The sequence below is a fragment of the Pelecanus crispus genome, chromosome 10 (genome assembly GCF_030463565.1).
Source record: "Pelecanus crispus isolate bPelCri1 chromosome 10, bPelCri1.pri, whole genome shotgun sequence".
NCBI lineage: Eukaryota > Metazoa > Chordata > Aves > Pelecaniformes > Pelecanidae > Pelecanus > Pelecanus crispus.
Genome location: NC_134652.1, coordinates 23492082 through 23512407, shown reverse-complemented (window position 1 = coordinate 23512407; position 20326 = coordinate 23492082). Strand labels below are relative to the sequence as shown.

General features: G+C 47.0%; 1 protein-coding gene across 1 annotated transcript in view; it reads right to left on the bottom strand.

Moving 5' to 3' along the window:
* Positions 1–20326, bottom strand: part of TLL2 (tolloid like 2) — a 102269-nt gene that overhangs the window by 61561 nt on the left and 20382 nt on the right. The window contains exon 2 of the mRNA XM_075717402.1: positions 451–561. Coding sequence (XP_075573517.1) covers positions 451–561 — 111 coding nt within the window. The remainder of the gene's footprint in view (positions 1–450; positions 562–20326) is intronic.

Here is a 20326-nt window from a genome sequence, read left to right as displayed (position 1 = left end):
ATTATAATGTTACTTCAAGGGTAGTCTGTATGCAAGACTGCAGTGGGTTTTATCTAGGTAGACAGCTGAAAAAATGCATTATTTCATTAAGATCATACATTGCATGAAAAGGGGGGAGGACAGTAAGAGTCAAAACTAATGCCAATCTGAGTGTCCCTATTTCAAACACATTTCCTTCCAAATTAGCAGAAAGACAGTTCCTCATGGAAAGAGACCAGTGCTGTAAATTTGAAAATCTTCTCCCTCAGACAAGACAGGACTGGCTACATCAAATGCAACTCTTTTTATTTAACAAAGCTCAGAGTTGGATCCCACCCTTGGTCACATAACTAAGCTCTGCATGCACCTCCGTGGCTGTGGGAACAGGCATCACGAGTGAGAGGGAACTCCTTCCTCCCTAAGGACAAAACCAGGGGAAAGAAGGCATCGCCACCCCGGGGCTGCCCTTACCTGAAGTGTGTCTTGCGTTGCCATCTGAGTGCTTTGTTAAGTCAACAGTTCTGTCTATTTGAAACAGCTTCAGATCATCTTCATCTAAAGCGATATCTCCCCAAAAGGCAGCTGGAGAGAAACAAACTGCAATTAGTTTAGTTTTTATTTTGGAAGGAAAGTACAGTTCCTATGTGGCCCGTCTCGCACCTAAAAGGCTGTTATGGACCAGAAAAAGGTAATACACAGCAGCAGTTTTAAAAGTACGGGCGGAACGAACATCAGTGGAGGCCAGGTGACAGCATTTAAATTAAGCCACTGCGCAGGTCCACCAAAAGGAGATGATTAGCTGGGATTCCTTGTGTTACTCATTGTTATAGTTCTGGCTATCAACCAGGCACTAAAGTGGTGGCGTTCCCTCTTCATTAAGCCTACACAAGGGACAATCACGGGCATTTCCCTAGTTAGCGTGAAGGAGGTCGCTAAGTTGCAGCTCAGATCCTGACTGAGATGTTGCATCCGCACCATACCCAGGCTAACAATTTGCATAAGACAGGAGGACAGCGGTGAAGCACTGGGGCTCAGCAGCGTATATCTAAAGGCTACAGTTGTCAGCCTACAGGTCCTCATACACACGGTTAGCACTCAGACACACTGCATTGGCCTAAATCCAAGCTGAGAGCCAGCCTACTGCTTCCACTGCGGTGGAGAAACGCCAGTTATTTGTCCCTTTGTGGATCACTTACATAGATTTAAGTCTGCAGAGTTTTTAATTTTGTAAAAATCCTGAATTTCAGCCAGAAGCCATGAAAATAAGGTAAACAAACTGATACCTCGACATTCACAGCTCAGGGAAACAGACTGGAAATCATCTGAGTGGAAAAAATTATACCCCAGGAGTATCCTGACCCAGCTGATGCTGCAGTGTATAGTTACCATTTGGGGAATTTGAACAAAATAAACACAGGTGATGAAGCAGTTGACCAAGCAGAACAGATCTTTCAGAGATAACAAACAGGTTACACACAGAGCTGTTAAAACTCATACGAGAAGCCTGCGTAGGCTGATGAAAAATAAAAAAAAAAAACCCAGAGCAAATTAATCAGTGGTACAGTTCAAGGGAACTCAGTAAGTCAGACAAGGAGCAATGCTGAGTTGCTGTCTGCAACAGTGACCAAATTTGATGGAATCGTTTTTTCTTCTCTTGTTAAGTCAACATTTACATTACTTGGCGGGGGGAGGTGAGGGGTGATCCCATTGCTACACTAGCAACATCACTGATCAAAGTATGTCAAGCCTGAGAAACCAATGGGTTTTACCTATCACCTCACTTTTACTGCCAAAACCAAATGAAATATGGACCTTTGTCTGAATATCAGAAACCTGCAATCAGATCTGTGGCAACTGAATTATGAATGGTTAACTCGGAGAGTTTTTTCTGATACAACATGGCACTGGTTCTGATGCAGCACTTGCCTCCTCTGTTCTGCATCTCAGCACCTCAGTCGGTACAATAGTATTTGCCAGCGTCACTGTTCTGGGACATGGGAACCGCAAGAAGTCTTTGCCTGCTACTGGGCACATCCCACTGCCCCAGCCAAGAGCTGCTACGAGCAGCAAATCCCTGGCGTGAGTGGAGCGGGACTCAGATGCTTCCCCCTTTCCCTGGAACAAAGCTGCCTGCCCCTGGTTACCTGGCCACAGCAGAGGAATGGGAGACAGCCTCAAAGGAGGCTGGCTCTGGCTTTTTGGTTGGGTTTCCTTAACAGCACTACCAAACCCCACAGTACAGAAATACAGCAACAGCTCCAGAAGAGACCGTAGTTAGTGCAGACAAACCTGTACACAGACTGGCATCAATTATAACTAGGACAGAGCCTCTGTTTGCTACACAAACACAGAACTCACGCTCTCCCCAACGTCTTGGCAATCCAAGCCCTCACGATGAACACAGAAGAACCCAAAATACTGTCAGATCCCCACCAGCTAACAAGTCTAGCAGCATGGCCAAACATTCCAAGCTGACTGGGAACAGCCAGTGGAAGAAAGCAGAGACACACGCTTCAGTGACTGCAATTTGAAGAAAAGACATTTTATCTATCCAGCGAAACTATTTGCCTAGGACAATGTAGCAGTCAAGGGGCAGAGATGAAAACAGCATCCCATGCCATCCGATTCCCTCCCCAGACACATTCAGTAAGTCGCTATTATACTGGCCAGCTAGATACCCATTCCCTACCCTCCTGCCAAACCTATCATCCCATTTCAGCCCCAAACTAATTGCCACCTCCTTGGGCTCTCAGTGGCTCTCTTCCATTAGTACCGCACAGTTTGTTTCTCAGGCTAAGGTAGCCCATGCCAAAGCACAGCTTTCAGGGCAGGCCTGTAGCATGGATTTACATCAACAGAATTGTGACATTTTCCTCCCCAATGGAAGGCAGCAGTTTTCTCCCAGCCCTAGCAAAGGAATGTCTTTCTGTTACGAAGTCATACATCATCCTGAAAGATGGCCCACTACAAAAGCTGAATTTCCCTAGCATTTATTTCCAGCTCTCTGCAGTCCCAGCGTGCTCCAGGGGAACCATGATTTATCACAGTCCCGAACCAGCTGAACGACTTTCCTCGCTGGAAGTCCCGGCTGAGAATGCTGCGCTGCAACTTCTCCTGTGCTGTCAAAGGCTCCTTCCTAAAGGCAAGCAAGCCTGAAAGACGCTTGCTTCCACCCCAAGGGAGCTGTCCCACAGGAAAGCCCAAGTACTTTATTTTAAAGGGTCACAAGTTCAGGGACTGCTGGCAAATGAAGCATCTCAAAGCATCCCTTCTGATTTCCTTTACCAAGGTCTCCTTTTTAATTTAATGTGGGAGGATTTCCAAAAAAGAAAACAAAAACAAACAAAAAAAAATTAAAATCTCCAAACAGCAGGCTAACAAACTTGGAAAACAGTATTTCTCTTGGCAGAGAGCTCTGCAGTGTACAGCCAGGTGCAAACTCTTAATGCTCAGTGCAACAGCGTGCCAGCTTTTCTTTAAGAAGATGCATTAATTGCTCTGGATAGTAAGAACAGAGCAGCTCTTATTGAGGTTGATGGAGCCAATATCAGAGAGTTTGTTTCCAGGCTGGACTAGTAAACCTGCACCAACCACACCAAATGTTTAACTTCACCACCTCCCAGCTTATGCAGCCAGAGAGCATCTGTCTGTTGGGGTGAAGGGGAAGGACGACTGTGTTTAGCAAACAAATCCAGCACCCAAATGAAAAAAGCAGCCTGGCAAGCTGTCTTCGTTTTCAGCACATTTCTCCCCCAGGAAAACAGTCCACATGGTGGTGTCCGCGTTGCATGCAGGGCACAGAGGTGCCATGACGCCTGGAAGGTATGGCAGATGGCACTGGGAAGGAGAACACCTCCTTCTAGGCAGAGGACAGGCTGAACAATTTCTCCAGGTGCTTCACACACAACCACAGAGTCCAAACCCACCGATTCCTTCACAGTCCTCATTTTCCACAGTAACTTTGGGGGGGGAGGGGGCGCTCTGGCAGGCTCCCACTCCAAAGCAATGTGACAGCCCAAAGAGTCTTTCTAAAATCTTCACCGCTCTTCCCTGCAAATCACCTCCAACCTGTTTTTTCCCCCAACACCCCGAAGCAATTCCCTTCTCCCACTCCCTGCTTGTGTTTTCTCCTTTCGCTAGTTCTGAGTAGCCACAATCTGACTTCAGGGGAGATAAATAATTTTGCTGTCTCTTATGAGAACTCAATACAAAAGTGTTCACAACAGTTTAAAATATTCCTTTTCCGTGAAAAGTGTGTTTCATCCAGGCCTTTTAACAAAATTCTTGTCCTTTCTATTTTTTCTACACACCCTGCCCCCCCCAAGACAACAAGTAGGGAAAAAAATCACAAAGAAAAGCTTCTGGTATTCAGCCAGAAAACTGAATAACACTGTTCCTAAAAATACATCTCAAAACAAAAGGCAATATTGTGATTTGTTAAAAACAGGCTGATCTCTAACACTTCAAGACAAATACCCGGGGACAGGTATCCTTCACCCTCACCACAGCCAGCTCCAAGTTTATACAAGTATATGAGAGCCACTTGAGCTAGCAGAAGAAGAACATAACTCCACGCTTGAGAAACGTCACCCGATGTCTGCGTCTGAACTGATTTCTGGCCACCAAGCTGAAGCAAAACTTTCACCCATTTGCCTGCCATGACCCCTTGCCAGGAAGCCCCCATTCCTGCACCAGGGCATCAGTATAGGTGCTAGATTTACCCTGATGATGGGGATCAACAAAGCAGTCAGCCTCCGGATGCTATGGGAGACCACAGAATTTTTCCCTGTGGCACCCATCAGAACCAGCTGTGACAGAGATTCATAGAAAAAGAGGCCTTGGAAACAGGCATACCCTGCCTGCCAAGAAAGCTCCCTCCATCACACTCTACCTCAAACATAGACTCTTTCACTGACTGAGGCTTTTATTAAAAAATGGCAGGTTTTAGGTGCTGAATGGGATCTGAACCTAGATTGAGGGCTATGCCCTCTAACTTGAGCCAAAGGAGCCCTCTTTCTGTGGGGCCAGAGCCACATTAAGTTAGTGTATGTCATCAGCTCAAGGGTCTCGTCTGAACTTGCAGCCAGCTGGCACAGCTCGTGCTTACAGACTTCATTTTAGCTCTCCCAGCATAGTTTTAACACAGTTTTGCTGGAAGGACTTTACTCCTGCTCAGCAGGTTTCCCACAGCGCAGTACAGCAATGAGCATGGAAAACAAAGAGCAATGTGAACTCAGGTAGATGCCTCAGACTTGTTTCATCAATACTCATGATTCAAACTCAGTTTTTGGTAGTGTTCACAACCTCTGTGTGTAGATGACAGCTGGGTTCCCAAGTGGGGATGCCTCTTGACTACTTGTGCCAGTGCAAAATATCCAAGGAAGAAGCATTTGCACAACCAATCCTGGCATCCCCAATTTTGTGAACATCTACAGATGCCACTGTCAGGCAACCCAGGTAGCCTGCCTGTGCCTGCCTGACACAGACTGATCTGTGTCACCCAAGTGATGAGCCACACCAGCTGTTTGTGGCTTTCAGTGCAATTGAAGGATGTGCTCTGAACCCACCCATAAGATCAATCACATCTGTACCTGTAAGGGGCAATGTCTATCCCCACCCAGATCTCTGCTCTCCATCATCTGCATTACTGAAAGATCCTAGGGCACCAGCTCCTCTTGCTCTAGAGTTGATTGTACCATATCCAAACAGCACAAGGCAAAACTAATGTCCCACCTTAGCAGCATGAGGTATGGGCAAGGAGTGCTGGGCATATGCAGACACAGGTAGGCAATAATGAGTGCGACCTCCTAGTAAACAACAATATGACTATTCATGCACTGGCAAAACCATGCAAGGTATTTTGGAGCATTTGCTGATACTTCCCAACCTGACAAGCCTGAGTGCCGGGAGATTTAATTTTCAGGGCTGGCCACACTTTCATTAGGGCTAACACTCTGCAGTCTAACAATAAATAAATAAATCAACAGACCAAAGCACGTTCCCAGCACCTCCGTATTTTTTTCTTCACAGGAAGACAGGTCAGCTGCTGTTGCTGAACCGCCTGCTGGCACAGGAAACAGTAGAACAGTATTGGGAAGTATGCTAAGAAAGATTTATACCTTGAAGAAAAAGCTCAACACATTCCTTTGGGCAAAGTAACAACTGTGTCAGAGGGAAGAGCAAAACCTCAAAATAAGGCAGAAACCACTGAAAGAAGAGAGAAAAAATCCCAAACCAACACTTTGGAAATAGGGTCAGATCCTGAGCATTGAACACTCAAGCCAAAGGAGGATGGGAAACAAGCAGCTGTAACGAGTAAAAGAAAAGTATTACGACTGCCATATTCGGCCATTATGTTTTCGTCTGGATCAGTTTGTTTCTCCTCGGTAGGAATGACCAGAAGTTTCCCAGTGGACAGCTTTAGGGATAAGCTGGCTTGAAGGCTCTGGCAGTAAACCCCTCCACACAGCAAGGGTGCCTGGAGCCAGAGCTGCCGCCCGGCATGAGCGGGGCTTCCTGGCAAAGGGGACTCAGCAATTCAGTTTTCAGAGAGCAGGAGTTCCCCTGCCCAGGGAACACGTTTCATTTCAGAAATGAGTCTCAGTTTGTGGAGGAATGTCTAAGACGACAGTCCACTTCTAAACAGCAACAAATATTTCAAGAATATCAAGACCTTCTGGGAATCAGAGCCTGAACCACTGTTCAGACTTCTGCAGAAACCTGATTACCTAAATTATCATGTGTAGTGCTCCCACAGCACCCTCTCTTGTGAAGTTATCTGCAGGAGACCGAATTAGGCCAGAAATTCCGATGCACGTTCAGTGAATTTCCTTTCCTGGAAGGTGATGATGCAGGAACGAAGAAATACTTTGGGCTTGAGTTTGCCCAAAGCTGCGAACATACACGCAAGCCTACACAATGACCAGCTTTAAGGAACAACACGTGCTCTCCCTTGGCTGAATGCCACATTATTTTAACTGAGAACCAAACAATTCATGGGCATGGATTATACTGCCTGCCATAATTAGGTTAGGAGAAAGATCTTTTTCCTTTTAATATGCATAACTCCCCTGCTGCTGGTTTCTTCCTCACTCAAGGTCTTCATCTCTTCCACATCGCCATGGCAGTCACTCCAGTCCAGTGATCCATGAATCCATTCCTGGTTCAATGAGCAACGCAGGAGGGCATATGTGAACACTCAGAGCGGGAAATCCATGCCACAGGCAGCAAAGCAGCTCCCTCTATGGGCTCTTAAATGGTTAAACACCTGCCTCTTCTTATGATAAGAAGTCCTGCAGGGGAATGTCTGCGGCCCAATTTTTCAGCGTGCCTTACAGGGTTAAGGATGCTACTCCCCTGTAATCCGATGTGCAAAACCCAAGGGACGGGCTTAACCCCTCCTGTTTCCAAGCAAATTAAATTGAGCTATGTGACCTTCATATTTTTGCTCTCTCTGCTTTCTGCTCTAGGTGACTGTGCGTCCCATGGCAATGCTGATACGAAAGACGGTTTTGGCTGTGCACCTCTGAATTATTCTCTGCGAAAGATGTATGCAGCCTGCAGGGTGCCTCTTGGCCACATTTCACATGTAGGCAGGCAGCAGACTTTAGGAAGCAGCTATCATAGACACACAAATTAATGTATTTTGATCCCTACCCCGACTTGGCTATCCTTCTGCTCAGGCAACCCTGGCCCCCTCCTGCTGAAGGACACGGGTACCCTTCCCAGCTCATGTCCAACTCCACCGTGGCCATGGATGCTCCATTCAGCTGAGGAGGGTGCTCAATTTCAGCACCTTCTTTTCTCACAAGCCAGGAAGGGCTTTCAGATCCAGCTCATTCCCAAGTGCAAGCAGCATGCCCCCACTTCAAATTGAGATTCTTCCTCTGCAACTGCTGCCAGCTCAGCATTTCTTTCCTCCACCCTAGTGTCTAGCCCTCAGCTGGATACCACCCCTGTCCTGGCCTGAACATCTCTCCATTTGCTATTGCTTAGTGTTCGAGGAAGCAGTTTGCATGCAAGGTAGGCTAGAAAAAAACCCCATCTTTTACTGCACTGAGCTAGTGGCCTGTGAAGCAACAATCTCTCTTTAGAGCATCTAGGGCTGATGAGAAAGCAGACATTTTGTGTCTTTAGCTACCTACATCCATAAGCTGAGCTGCTGACACCTTCCTAGGCAGAAGAGAGTGCAGGGAAATTGCTTTTAAACCGGGCTAGCATTTGTGGGTCTGTTTGTTCTCCAAGTTATACAAAGTTCAGAGTTACACAGGGGAAAAGACAACGGTGACTCAGAACAAACCTGGTATCTTCTCTTTAAACCAGTAGCCTGGCAAGATGCCTTTGCCAAAAAACACTCCCCTGCCCCCCCAAAAAAACCAAACCCCACAACCAAAAAAAAAAACAAACCAAAAACCTTGATTTGCCAATTTTGTGTAATTTAACCAACTTGGCCATTGTTTCTTCTGTCCTAGCTGGTATTAAAAGTGCCAAGCCCAGCATCTGCACTAAGCTGCGATCACTTTTTCCTCTTCTTGGCCTAACCAATTACAATTGATTTTAGGAACATCTAGTGCTGGCCTTGCACCAAGAAACTGTTATTCATACACGTATTTTTTAAACAAAAAAAGTTCTTTTCTGCAGTATCCCACAGCCAGGCACTATCAGCCATCACAGCAATAATGCACAACAAACAGAACGCAGGCGTGGCCACAGTGCTCATATTGCCAATAAAGACTGGAACTGCTGCATCCAGTTAATCCAAAACTTCAGCCTGCTCTACATCTCCGAGCCCTGCACTAGCAAACATATTCAATAATTTATTATGGAAATCAACAGAGAAAACAAACTTCCAGGATTACCAGACCTTGGACTGCTGAGCAGATGGCAGAGCCTTCCCCTTATAACAGCATGGTATGTAGAAACTCCTCCTTGCACCACAAAGTATTTCAAACACCCTTAGAGAGGACTGACACAGCTCCTTTTCAGAAGGACAAGAGCAGAAAGCTTCACATCCAACCAGATTCAAGGGAAACTTCAGCATCAAACCATATGAAGGTCTTCAAGGGAAAATTTGGGAGGAAATGCTCTAGTCACAGATAGGTAGAACCTGGCAGTTTGGGCTGCATCTCAGCTTACAGGAGCTGGCTTCTGAAACTCCACCACAAATGCAAAGCCCTGGTGTCTCCAAAAAGGTAGAAAGTAATACACAACAGCCCTGAAAAGCAGCTGGTGCGAGCAAGAAAAGCCTCTCACAAAGATAGCGCTGATCAGGTGCAACTTTTCATGAAAAGTACACAAGGGACACAGATGGCAGCTGGATCATGATGCAGGGAAAGGGAAGCCACATACTCTTCTGTTCATCAGTTAGCAAGTGGTCCAGACAGCCCTGGCCTCTTACAGCTTTGTCACACACCACTCAAAAGTTATTCTCACTAAATAGAGGCAGGAGGCAGAGACAACAGATGTAGCCACCAGCTATCTCCATCCCCTGCCAACACCTCCACCGTGCAGTGCGTACAACTCCCAACCTTGGTGGAAGGGGAAACCAGGAACCAAAGCCACAAGCAGATAAAAGCGTTTCATGCTCTGATCCTAAATGACAGGACCCATAAATAGCACAACATGAAAGAGGCAGCACCTTCCCCAAGTGCCTATGAAGTGTTCCTCGTTAGCTCAACCTGCAAGGCAGCAATGCCGGCTTGGAAATCCATCATTGCTTCAGCTGCCCTTTAAAAGCAGGAGATGGCAAGGTTCTGGGTAATGAAATCCAAGAATGCCTTTGTCAATTAATTATGGAGAAAGCCGTACCACACAAGCCCCATCTCACACCCTCCATCATTTTTGCTGCTCAATATAACTTTAATTAATCTTTCCTTTGGCAATTTGAAGGAAGGGTGAGCACGCTGCAAACACCCACTGAGTATTAAATTGATTTCCTGTTTTATAGTCCTCTTTCCCTCCCTATTGGCCCAGCTATGATTTGTGGCCCTTCACTCAGAGGCATTTTTTCCACGCTAATATAATCCAAAGCCCCAAGCAACAATCGCATCCAGAAAAGTAACACTTTGCACAGCCGATTGCTTCAACCCAGCCTCTGCCAACACAGAACAGATTTTCTCCTGCCCCCTTTTCTCCCTCCACCACGAGAATTCAAATCAACCACCTTACCTTATCTCCATACCTTCAGCATTTTTGCCTAAAAAAATTTGCAACGTTTTTGTCCTAAGCAACTAAGCAATCAGGTCCCCACAGTTTCTTGCCTGCCATTTGTAGTAGTGCATCTTAATTACCAAAGTGCTAACGCAAAGCCTAGTCTGCTTGCAAACACAGCCTCCTGGCTGAGGTACCAGGCTGGTCTTGTACTCCAGATATCTGGGCCTAAAACCAGAAGGTATAAACACCAAGCTCAGCTGAGCTCCCCAATAACTCCACCTACCCTCAGAGAGAGACGCCACCTCACCTTGGGCCTGTGGGGCTGAAAGCAAGATCTTGAGCAGCAAGCACACCCCAGTGCACAAGCCAAGTCTGGGGAAGGCAGGAAAATAAGAACAACTGAGCGCAGTCCAGCTATGCGGCAATGGAACACGCTCTTTTCAAAAGGACCTTCACCTTCTGGGGGACACAGGCCCCGATTTTCAGCAGTCAACCATTTAGGCTGGGGGTGGTTAGGGATCACCCGCTCACCCCAGTGTCACCCCAAGGACAGGCACGGGGCCTAGCTGCCAGCAGTTTCTGTCTCAGGCATTCAGGTCCGTGTTCAACGCTACTTTCTCGGTACCATGGGTTAGGAGACCTTGACCTAAAACATTGAAACCCCCCCCCTTAGTAGCTCTCCCACAAGAGCCTTTCTGAGCCTTCTGGCCACCAGCTTCAGTCTTCCAGGAGGAGACAATCCAGGTCAGACCTTCTCCTTAGGTAATTCCCTTACAATGGGACTTGCCCTGGATTTATTCCTTGAAATTAAGTTGATGAAGAATAACCTTTGAGACGGCAGAAGAAAATTTAAGACTAAAACGGCTGTAACCTTAAGCTTTATTTGGAGTGGTTCAGTGGCTAAGCACTGTCCCCCACTGAAGGCATTGCACCAGCCATGCCCACAACGCAGCGTGAACTGTTACAGCTTATTTAACTGCACCATTTGGGGAGGGATGTTCCTCCTTCAGGTGGCAGGTTCCTTTGCAAAACCTGCCCCTTTTCCCTGACACACTAGGTGTCAAAACTCGCCGTTTTCATCCCAAGCAATGCAGCAGGGGAACGGGTGACCCCAAACAGACAGGCAGGAAATTCACTGTCACCTGCCCACCTGCAGAAAAAATGGGCTTACCACGAAAATGAACAGAAGCAGAGCCATTAGCTGAGCTGCATCCTCAAAAAAGGAAGGTAACAACCCAGGCCAGCTTGGAGCAAACTTTAAGGCAGGCTGACAATTTAAAACCACATGGTCCTGGATGAAAGGGGGCAGTTCATGATAGATCACATCTATTCAAGGGCCAGACAAGGAAAGCAAACATAGGCTCATTTTACTCATTGTTCTTTATCCACCAACACCAGGAGAGGAGTGCTGCAGCACTGTTGGAAGAGAGAGAAGAAATGGACAGCAGGCAGGAAAGAAATGGGAGCTATTTATGGAGGATAGCTAATTTGAGCTGTTTACAGACTTCCCCTCTGAGAGCTCGGGGATGGGAGGGTGGCAGGGGGGTGGTTTCAGCCATTAAAAATACAACGTGAGAATCCATTAATTTTCCATAGAAACAATGTCGTCATAGAAGCGAGACAAATCCGATCAGTCATGCAAATGTGCTGATGTTAAATTCTCAGGCCTGGGTGGGGAATTTGGGTTGCCAAAAAACCAACAATGAAGAGATCAGAATGAGAATAGCAGCCAGAGTGGCTGCAGCACTGAATGGCGTGGTGGGGGCATGGGATGTAAGCAAAGGCACCCCCAGACTATAGTGGGGTTTGTGCCCTAAGCCAAGCATAGGTGCCCAGCAGAACAGACAAAAAAATCCCATTGTCCGTATATGAGATTTTGGGAACCGGGCAAATGCCAGAGTCCTGCGCTGCAAACCAGCAAGAACCTCCACAGACCGCTGAGCTCACTCCAGGGAATGAAAGGCTGAGTACCCTGCAGGACCGGGACCCTTGCAAGCTGTGAAATCACAGTGTCAAGGAAAAGCAAGAGGAGATAGCAAAGGAAACAGGTGAGTCTGTCTCGTAGCACAACACAGCAAAGCAGTAAGCGACACAAAAGTCCAGGGGAAAAACCAAGCAGGAAGTAGGTTGGCACCAGCACTGTCCCAGGTACATGCTGAGCTGTGATGCAGTCCGAAAGATGCCATTTATGTTGTGTTAATAAGGGGCAAAATACAAAAAAGTTATTTTTCCCCTCCAAACAACAACAAAAAAACCACCAACAAAACAATAAATACACAACAAAAGGAGACCAGATTTTCTCTCCTTTCCTCCCTCTTCCCTCTAAAAATCAAGCTTTAGAAACACTCCCCAGAGGGGGATACTACACACAGAAAATTACAGTGGGACCCCAAGCAGGAGGAGTGGAAATCGCTCACCCTGGCAGCGGAGCGCAGCCCTTCCTTGCGAAGAATCCAGCCACCATCCTGGACTGGCCGCACCACAAGTATTTAGGAGTTAAAAATAACCTTGCAAAATGAAGCGCTCCACCCCCTGCAGTACGCAAAACATTACTAGAGTAACGCCTGTGACAAGGATGCTTCCGGGTAAGTCTCGCCACGGGCAAAACTGGTTCAAAGAAACATATGAACAAAACAAAAAAACCATCAGAAGTCAAAACACATCCCAAGAGATGTTTCACCCAGGTTCATCCATAAGCCAAAATACCAGTATTTGTCATCACAAACAGCTGTTTGGTTCACCTGTTAAGTTTGAAAACACATTGGTTTTATATTTGAAGCCTTTGATGCTTACAGCAAAGGGACTCCCCTCCGCACGGGTGCTGCCTGTGCTTGTAGGTGGTTGCTGGTGCCCACAAGCCTGGGGAAGGGCTCAGCCCATCAGTATCTGGGAAGGGTCACTTGCACCTGCACTATGCACCTCAGGGGAAACTCCCCGTACCGCCAATTTGCCCAGAAACAGGCATTTGCCAAGTAGTCACCTCGGTCAAAGAAACTTGACCTCTAGTGCCACGTAATCCAAAGAAGTGGCTTTCCCAGAAGGGGACAATCCTGCATGATACAGCGATGCCCCAGATGGGAACTGTGCTACTAGCTCAGTGTGACACGGCCCAGAGCACAGGCTGCTGCAAGGACACTTGGTTCAGGGAAACAGTTAGAGCCCCCTAAAGCACCCCATGCCCCTCTGGTAATTCCCTGCCTGTTTTAAACTCCTACAAGAAAGCCTGAAAAAACAGTTATTGCCTTTTCTCATCATGCATATAGAGTAAACAGGATCTCCTGCTTCCCCTTCCGCAGCTCATAAGCCTTGTCAGCAGCCTGTTCAAATACCTGTCTGGATTTGCACCTTTAGAGATGCGCGGCAAAGGATCCAAGCAGCTTGCCCCAGCAGACACTCTTCAAGTCTGCTTTGCGATGGTGAGCATTACAAGACCGTCAGCAGCACACACATGTATGAATACTGCACTGGGCAGACACCCCTGTGCAGCACACAAAAATCACAGCATTGCCCTCGTAGGAGAGATTGACATCCTGCCATGGCCTTCCTTTGGGTGGTTCCTTCTGATGTCCCAAAGCCTCTTCCTTTCCACTCAGTCCCATCAGCAGTGCTCCCAGAGCTCTGCTTTCACTGCTTCCTCACCCTTTTCTGAACCCCACTGCCATAAACTCTCAGTTCTTGTCTTTCAGTGTTACTATCCCACATCAGCTAAACTCAGCCACCCAAACATCCACAGCAACCATCACTGCAGTCTCAGCAACTCCCACCTTGGTCTATTCCATTACAGTTGCACGTATAAAGTAAATGCTCTTAATAGTCAAGGCCACTTTTTACTGTCCCAGCCATACACACCGCAGTGAGCATCTAGGACTGTGCAGCAACACAATCCCTCTTGGTGTACAGAGCTCCACAAGGATTTGAAGTTGAGAGGCTGTCACAGCTCTAGTTACAGAGCAATTTTGGGTGGAATTTCTCCCCATACAAAATTCCTCTCAAGATTCACAACCAAAAGCCACAGCAGCCACAACGTTCTGCTTTCTTCAACAAGATCTCATTACTCTCTATTTACTAAGATTGCTCAGAAAGGTGTAGAATTCTGCTCTGATCAGACCTCAGAGCTTTAAACTAGTGTGTCGATATACCAGCATAAAGTGGAAGACACAAACAAGACAGCCCTGGATCATACAATCTTCTGTTGACACACCTGAGCCTGCACCAGCAGTGAGAAATCAGGAAAGCAGTGAAGGGTTAAGCGTCATTACGTCCATTCATCTTATTTATGCAGTAGGTGCCCATGAGAAGTTGGTCTTTATCGACACACATTCTGTAACGTTCTGGTTCTCTGTTTCACTTCAAGCACTTAACTACATCTGGGTGAGGACATGCTCCCCACTTCCCAAGCGAGCCAGCTGCACCCTTCACTCGCTCAAACATCAACGACAAAAGCCTGCTCAAGAATACGCATCTGTTTCACGTATGGCTCATACAGCTAATTTAAACATTTTCCATATGTTGCCAAAAAACTGTGACTGAATGCCACTTGCAAATAAATGGGGAGATTGTCTGGCTTCCACAGGGAAAGGTTTCATCATGCAGCTCGGAGCAACAGCTCCTTTGTTCCCAGGTCAGCCTGGGCTTCCCCAGCCCCTTCCACACTGGGATGCTGCTGACCGGTTCACATGCTGCCTCCTCCTGGGATCACGCCACCACAGCAGCACTCTTTATGGACCGTGGTGAGCAGACTTTGGAAAAGACCTGCAATGAACACCTCAACACGTGAAGAAGATGTATCAGGTCACGCAGAGTAACACCCCTGCTCCTGGTTCCAGAGAAGTTACTTACTCATAGGACAGGCATGCTTTTTGCTTAGCCCTCATCCAGGCATTACCATCAGGCGCCAAGCTGGAGCTGTTAGAACTCCTGAAAGCATAAATGAAGCTCTGGGGCTCCATGTAAGTTATAATTTCATGTTTCCACGTTTTGCTGTGCCATCTAAAATTAGCATCTCACTTTTAATGTACCCATTGTGGCTTCCTGCTCGGTTCCAGCTTGGCAACAGGTCATTTGCCATATTACAGCTAGACCACATCCAAACTAGTGGTCTCCAGCTGTGTAGACAGGAGGACTGGGCACAGACAGATAAGGCCTTCACTCAGGGGTACTGCTCTCCAAAAGGTAGATCTGGTCAGGGAAGCAGACAATAAGTATCTCTATTTGGAAGTGCAGGGGAAGCTATTAGAAAGATTTAAAATTTCAAAGGGGAAAGTACATCGATGCCACTATTTTCCTTGCCAAAATGGCACGTTATACTTGCACCCCAAGAAAGCGCAGTGCAGAATCCATGCCTACTGGAACAGGCCTTGCACAGTAAAACCTGTCTCATCTCTTTAGACAAAGCTTGCTGAAGCAGGCGTCAAACAGACGTCCCAAAAAGCCGTCAAAAGATATGTTTCTCAGCCTGCCCTTGAAGAAGTGAAGCAATTTTTTTTGGTCACAGAATCCAAAGTAGAGCTGGATGTCCCAGCTCCCCACCCCAGTGCTCCACCATTAGATAGACCATCTGCTGCTGGCCAGCACCAAGGTGCTGGAGTTACCTTCCTTCTCTTGAGGCTGAAGGGTTTCAGGTCCTTGTCACTTCACAAGGCAACCATGCTACAGAAAGGGCAGTCGGACCAAGCAGAAGATGAGGGTGTTCAGCTCCACGTTCACTGGCACACTGGGCTGTTTCCCATTGCCCAAGGCAAGGAGATGCACATTCACCAAAGCTATCCTACTCCTACACCTAGTGGCCATCCCGAAGCATCTCCTCCCTCTTTGGGAAAGCTGTTGGGGACCACAAGACACAGTTAACTGAAAGTCCCGCTTGAATCTGACGTAGGGTGAAGCACATGAAAATTATTCATGCAATTGATTCACATGGTTTCCGTCATTCATAAATTCCTATGCATAAAGGGGAGGCATCGGATTTGCACGTAACCAATCCAGACAGCTGCAGATTTCCATAGGCACTAAGTGCCTGCAGGCAGAAGCCACTCTTCATGTAATCCTGTTAAACAGCTGGAATGAATGAAAACGCTGTGCAATTCAGCACGCTAACGGCAGCCACCTCTGCTTCCTCCACTGGTAATGCAGGGTCCTCTCCAGTTCAACCTCTTCCCGTGGGTCCAAATTACAGGAGTTATTTCATGCCCTGGACACTGCAGGAAGCCCAGAGCACGTGCAAGTATGAGGCTACAGTAATGGAAGGCTGCCCTCAGAGAGTGCTAGGAACATATCCGGGCTCTCCACTGCAGTCTGTCTCCTCAGGGTAAGATGTATCTTTTGGGGCAATCACTGCAGAACACACAAACCTTCTCATGAATGGAAATCAGTACACTGGAGATTGGGTATAGAAGGAAAATCAACACACGACCAACTCCAAAGGCAAGGTGGTGGAATTCATACAAAAATATAATTGCTAGTAGACCCAGCTCCAGACTGGAATCAAAGGCTCTGAAGTCAGGAGTATCTCAGGTGGAAGCTGTTTGCCATTTAAAGGCCCTTCATGGCATTCAGCATTGTATCACATCACAGCAGATGTGAGGAGTCAGCATAAAACCACAGCGTTAAGTAATTTGAAGGAAGTATCATTAATCCTTCACCTCCCAGGGAAGGCCAGAAAGAGAGGCCAGCCTAACTGACCTCTGTCCCCTCGTGCAACAAGACTCACTTAAAGCATCCAGCAGAAGATGACGTTCAACAAGGCTTATGCTTTATATATAGGCAAATATGGTCTACGTTCCACACCTCCAAAAACTGCTAACTCATTCTTAGTGTTTTCCAGTCACATTTGATCACCAATACATAAAATCTCCTACAACTTCATGCAAAGCGGAGGGTCTCTCAGTGAAGATTAGCTATAGCCAGCTTGTTCTCAAACAGCTCAGTCCCTGATTCCACTCATTTTCCACAGCTCACCAATACTGGGAGAAGAAAGAAGATGGGAGGAAAGACAGTCCTCCTCAGGACCACGTAGGAACACTGATGCAGAGCATTGGCACACACTCTGCCATGGTGCCAGTCAGCTGTCTAAAAGACAGAGGTTTTTTCATCCTTGCTCAGTGTGCACCTCCCTGCCTCTGCAAGAGAAGAGAAAGGATCCCTGTCATCATCAGTCCCCTTCACTCCACAGCTGGATCTATTCCAGGAGCAGCTTAATGCAGTCATACAATTAGCAACTATCACAACGCATAAGCAAGGCTGGATTGAAGGTGGAAAGCAACTTCGATTTTGACATTTCCCCACCTTAATAAAATGGCTTTACACAGGGAACGAAGACAACTTCTTCCCCTGGCAAGCTGTTTGTGCCCTCTGTATAACAAAAACTCTTGTGTCAGGAGCGTGCCTGTCTTTGAAGTGGGAGGTTGCAGTTTGACAAAAGCAGGGAGCAAAGGGGAGAGAGGACAGAGCTGCTTTGAGGCAGCTGCCGGGATTTAACAGTGCCAGTAAGGTCTCCCTGCATTAGCCTTGCTCTGAGGCAGTGAAGCCCTTTCTTGGCTCAGGCTCTGAAAACGCTTCCCAGCTCCAGGCAGACCAATGTCAGGAAAAACTCCAGCCCAAAGAACTGCAAACTAGAACCTGGTTCCGGTTTCCCACAGCAGTAAGCCAGGCCTTGCCATGAGCACCCCTGGGCATCGGCAGGAAGCAGGGTCACCAGCACCGCTGGAGAAAGGCAGGTACCAGAAATGGGAAGTGGCTCATTTTTTGCAGAAGGACACTTGTGCTGGGTCAGAAAGAGGACTTAGTGCCCAGGCATTTCTCCAGCATCTGCTTCAACACCTCCTGCTCCTCCAGAAGATGCAGAGGACAGGGGATTAGCTCAGCAGGAGAGCCTGCGGGAGCTGTAGCAAACCCCTCTCCCTCCCACCATTAGCAGAAAGGATGAGCAGGGAGATCTGCCCCTGGCTCACCCTCTCAGGGAGCAGGAATCCCATGCCAGCTCTGGATCAGTGGAAAGAAAAATGCAAGCACTTTCCAGAAGGGCTGCACCCATCAAAAAGAGCTTCCACCTATTGAGCTACTGTAACAACCCAGCAGCAGCAGATCTGCTCCCCCTCCAGTCACTTATCCCTCTGCAGCCACATCAACACCACAACTTTTAACCCATCAAATGCCAGTGCTTCCCTCCATGGTACACACCTGTACTTTAATATTAACCTTGCACAGGATTAAAACCACCATAAAGCAGCATTTCCTAGCATGGAGATCTTCAAGCTGTACTATTCTGATTCCCCTCCAGATTTTGCACAGACCTGCAGTATAGTGGGGAGCAAACCTTCACCCACTCTTCATGCACCTGCAAGAAAAGACAGAGCTCCCTCACCATCAGACACTGAATTGCTGAAAGCAGGCAAATCCACTGGTAAAAAGGGGTGTTACCAGGGTCTAGAAGTCTGAGGAAGTTTAGAAATGTAGTATTTAAGGTAGTCCAGAAAACATAAATCAGTTCCTAACATACCATTCCTCAAACAAAGCAACTAACACATGACAATTTCTTCTCCACGCTCAAATATACAAGTAGCCTCATGTCCACTTTTCATTCATTTATCTGGACGTTACTGCCCCGCATCAGTCTTCATCACACACTCAAATACTCCACACTCAGCAGTCATGCACACACACCACTCCTGAGATATGTCGGTATGATGACTGTTGAACTACAATGCTGACAGAGAGGTGATGCTGTCATAGTTTAGCCCTCACTCACTCCCCCCACCCAGTGGGATGGGGGAGAGAAACAGAAGAGTAAAAGTGAGAAAACTCATGGGTTGAGATAAGAACAGTTTAATAATGAAAGTAAAATAACAATAATAATAGAATATACAAAGCAAGTGATGCACAATGCAATTGCTCACCACCCACCGACCAATGCCCAGCCAGTCTCCGAGCAGCAATCACTACCCCCAGCCAACTCCCCCCAGTTTCTATACCGAGCATGACATCATATGGTATGGAATAGCCCTTTTGGCAATTTGGGTCAGCTGGCCTGGCTGTGCCCCCTCCCAGCTTCTTGTGCACGTGGCAAAGCATGGGAAGCTGCAAAGTCCTTGACTAGTGCAAGCACTACTTAGCAACAACTAAAACACCAGTGTGTTTATCAACATTATTCTCATCCTAAATCTAAAACACAGCACTATACCAACTACTAGGAAGAAAGTTAACTCTATCCCAGCTGAAACCAGGACAAATACAAACATATCAACCCAATTTTTATTTTACTCATCCAGAAGGAAATTGAGAGCACCAAGATCCTTAAATTTTTTGTTTCTCTAGCAGGAACTGCAGCAACAAAAAGATACTGTTAGCACCACAAAGAAAAACTTTGCATCCAGCACAAAGATTCATACTTTGTTTTTATTTAATACTGACTAGGCAGGATGAGTATTGTTCACTGTGTCCTTTCACATCAAAGGTGCCCCTACTGCAGGGATGGCACAGCTGTCACAAATGAACTGGGTATTATCAGATGAGGAACCAGTATTTCTGTGGCTGGTGATGGCTTTCACATGCTAAGGCTGGTTTTGTCTCCTTACCTGGTCTGACTGTACATGAAAGGTCACAAGATCAATGACAGAGGTGGCAATGGGTCAGAGAGCAAGGGAAAGGGGGAACACATCAATATATGTCTCTGGGCTTATTGCTAGTAGGCCCTTTTACAACCACACACTAGATGTTGAAAATCAATCATCATTCACGTGAAACTGTATCTGCTCCACTAGTCCTAGACACAGGGCAAACACCCAGTGGGAAGTTCGGGGAAGACAACCCAAGGAACTTCACAGATCTAGAAGCGATAAGTAAGACCCAAAATATTCCTCCAAGAGAAAAAAACAATGCACTGCACCAAATATACATGCTTCTGCCTGTCGTGGTTTAGCCCCAGCCAGCAACTAAGCACCACGCAGCCGCTCGCTCACTCCCCCTACCCCGATGGGATGGGGGAGAGAATTGGAGGAGTAAGAGTGAGAAACACTCCTGGGCTGAGATAAGAACAGTTTAATAATTGAAATAAAGTAAAATAGTAATGCTAATAGTAACAGTATAATAATGATAATAATAATAATGATACACGAAGCAAGTGATGCACAATGCAATTGCTCACCACCCGCCGACCGATACCCAGACAGTTCCCGAGCAGCGATCGCTGCTCCCCGGCCAA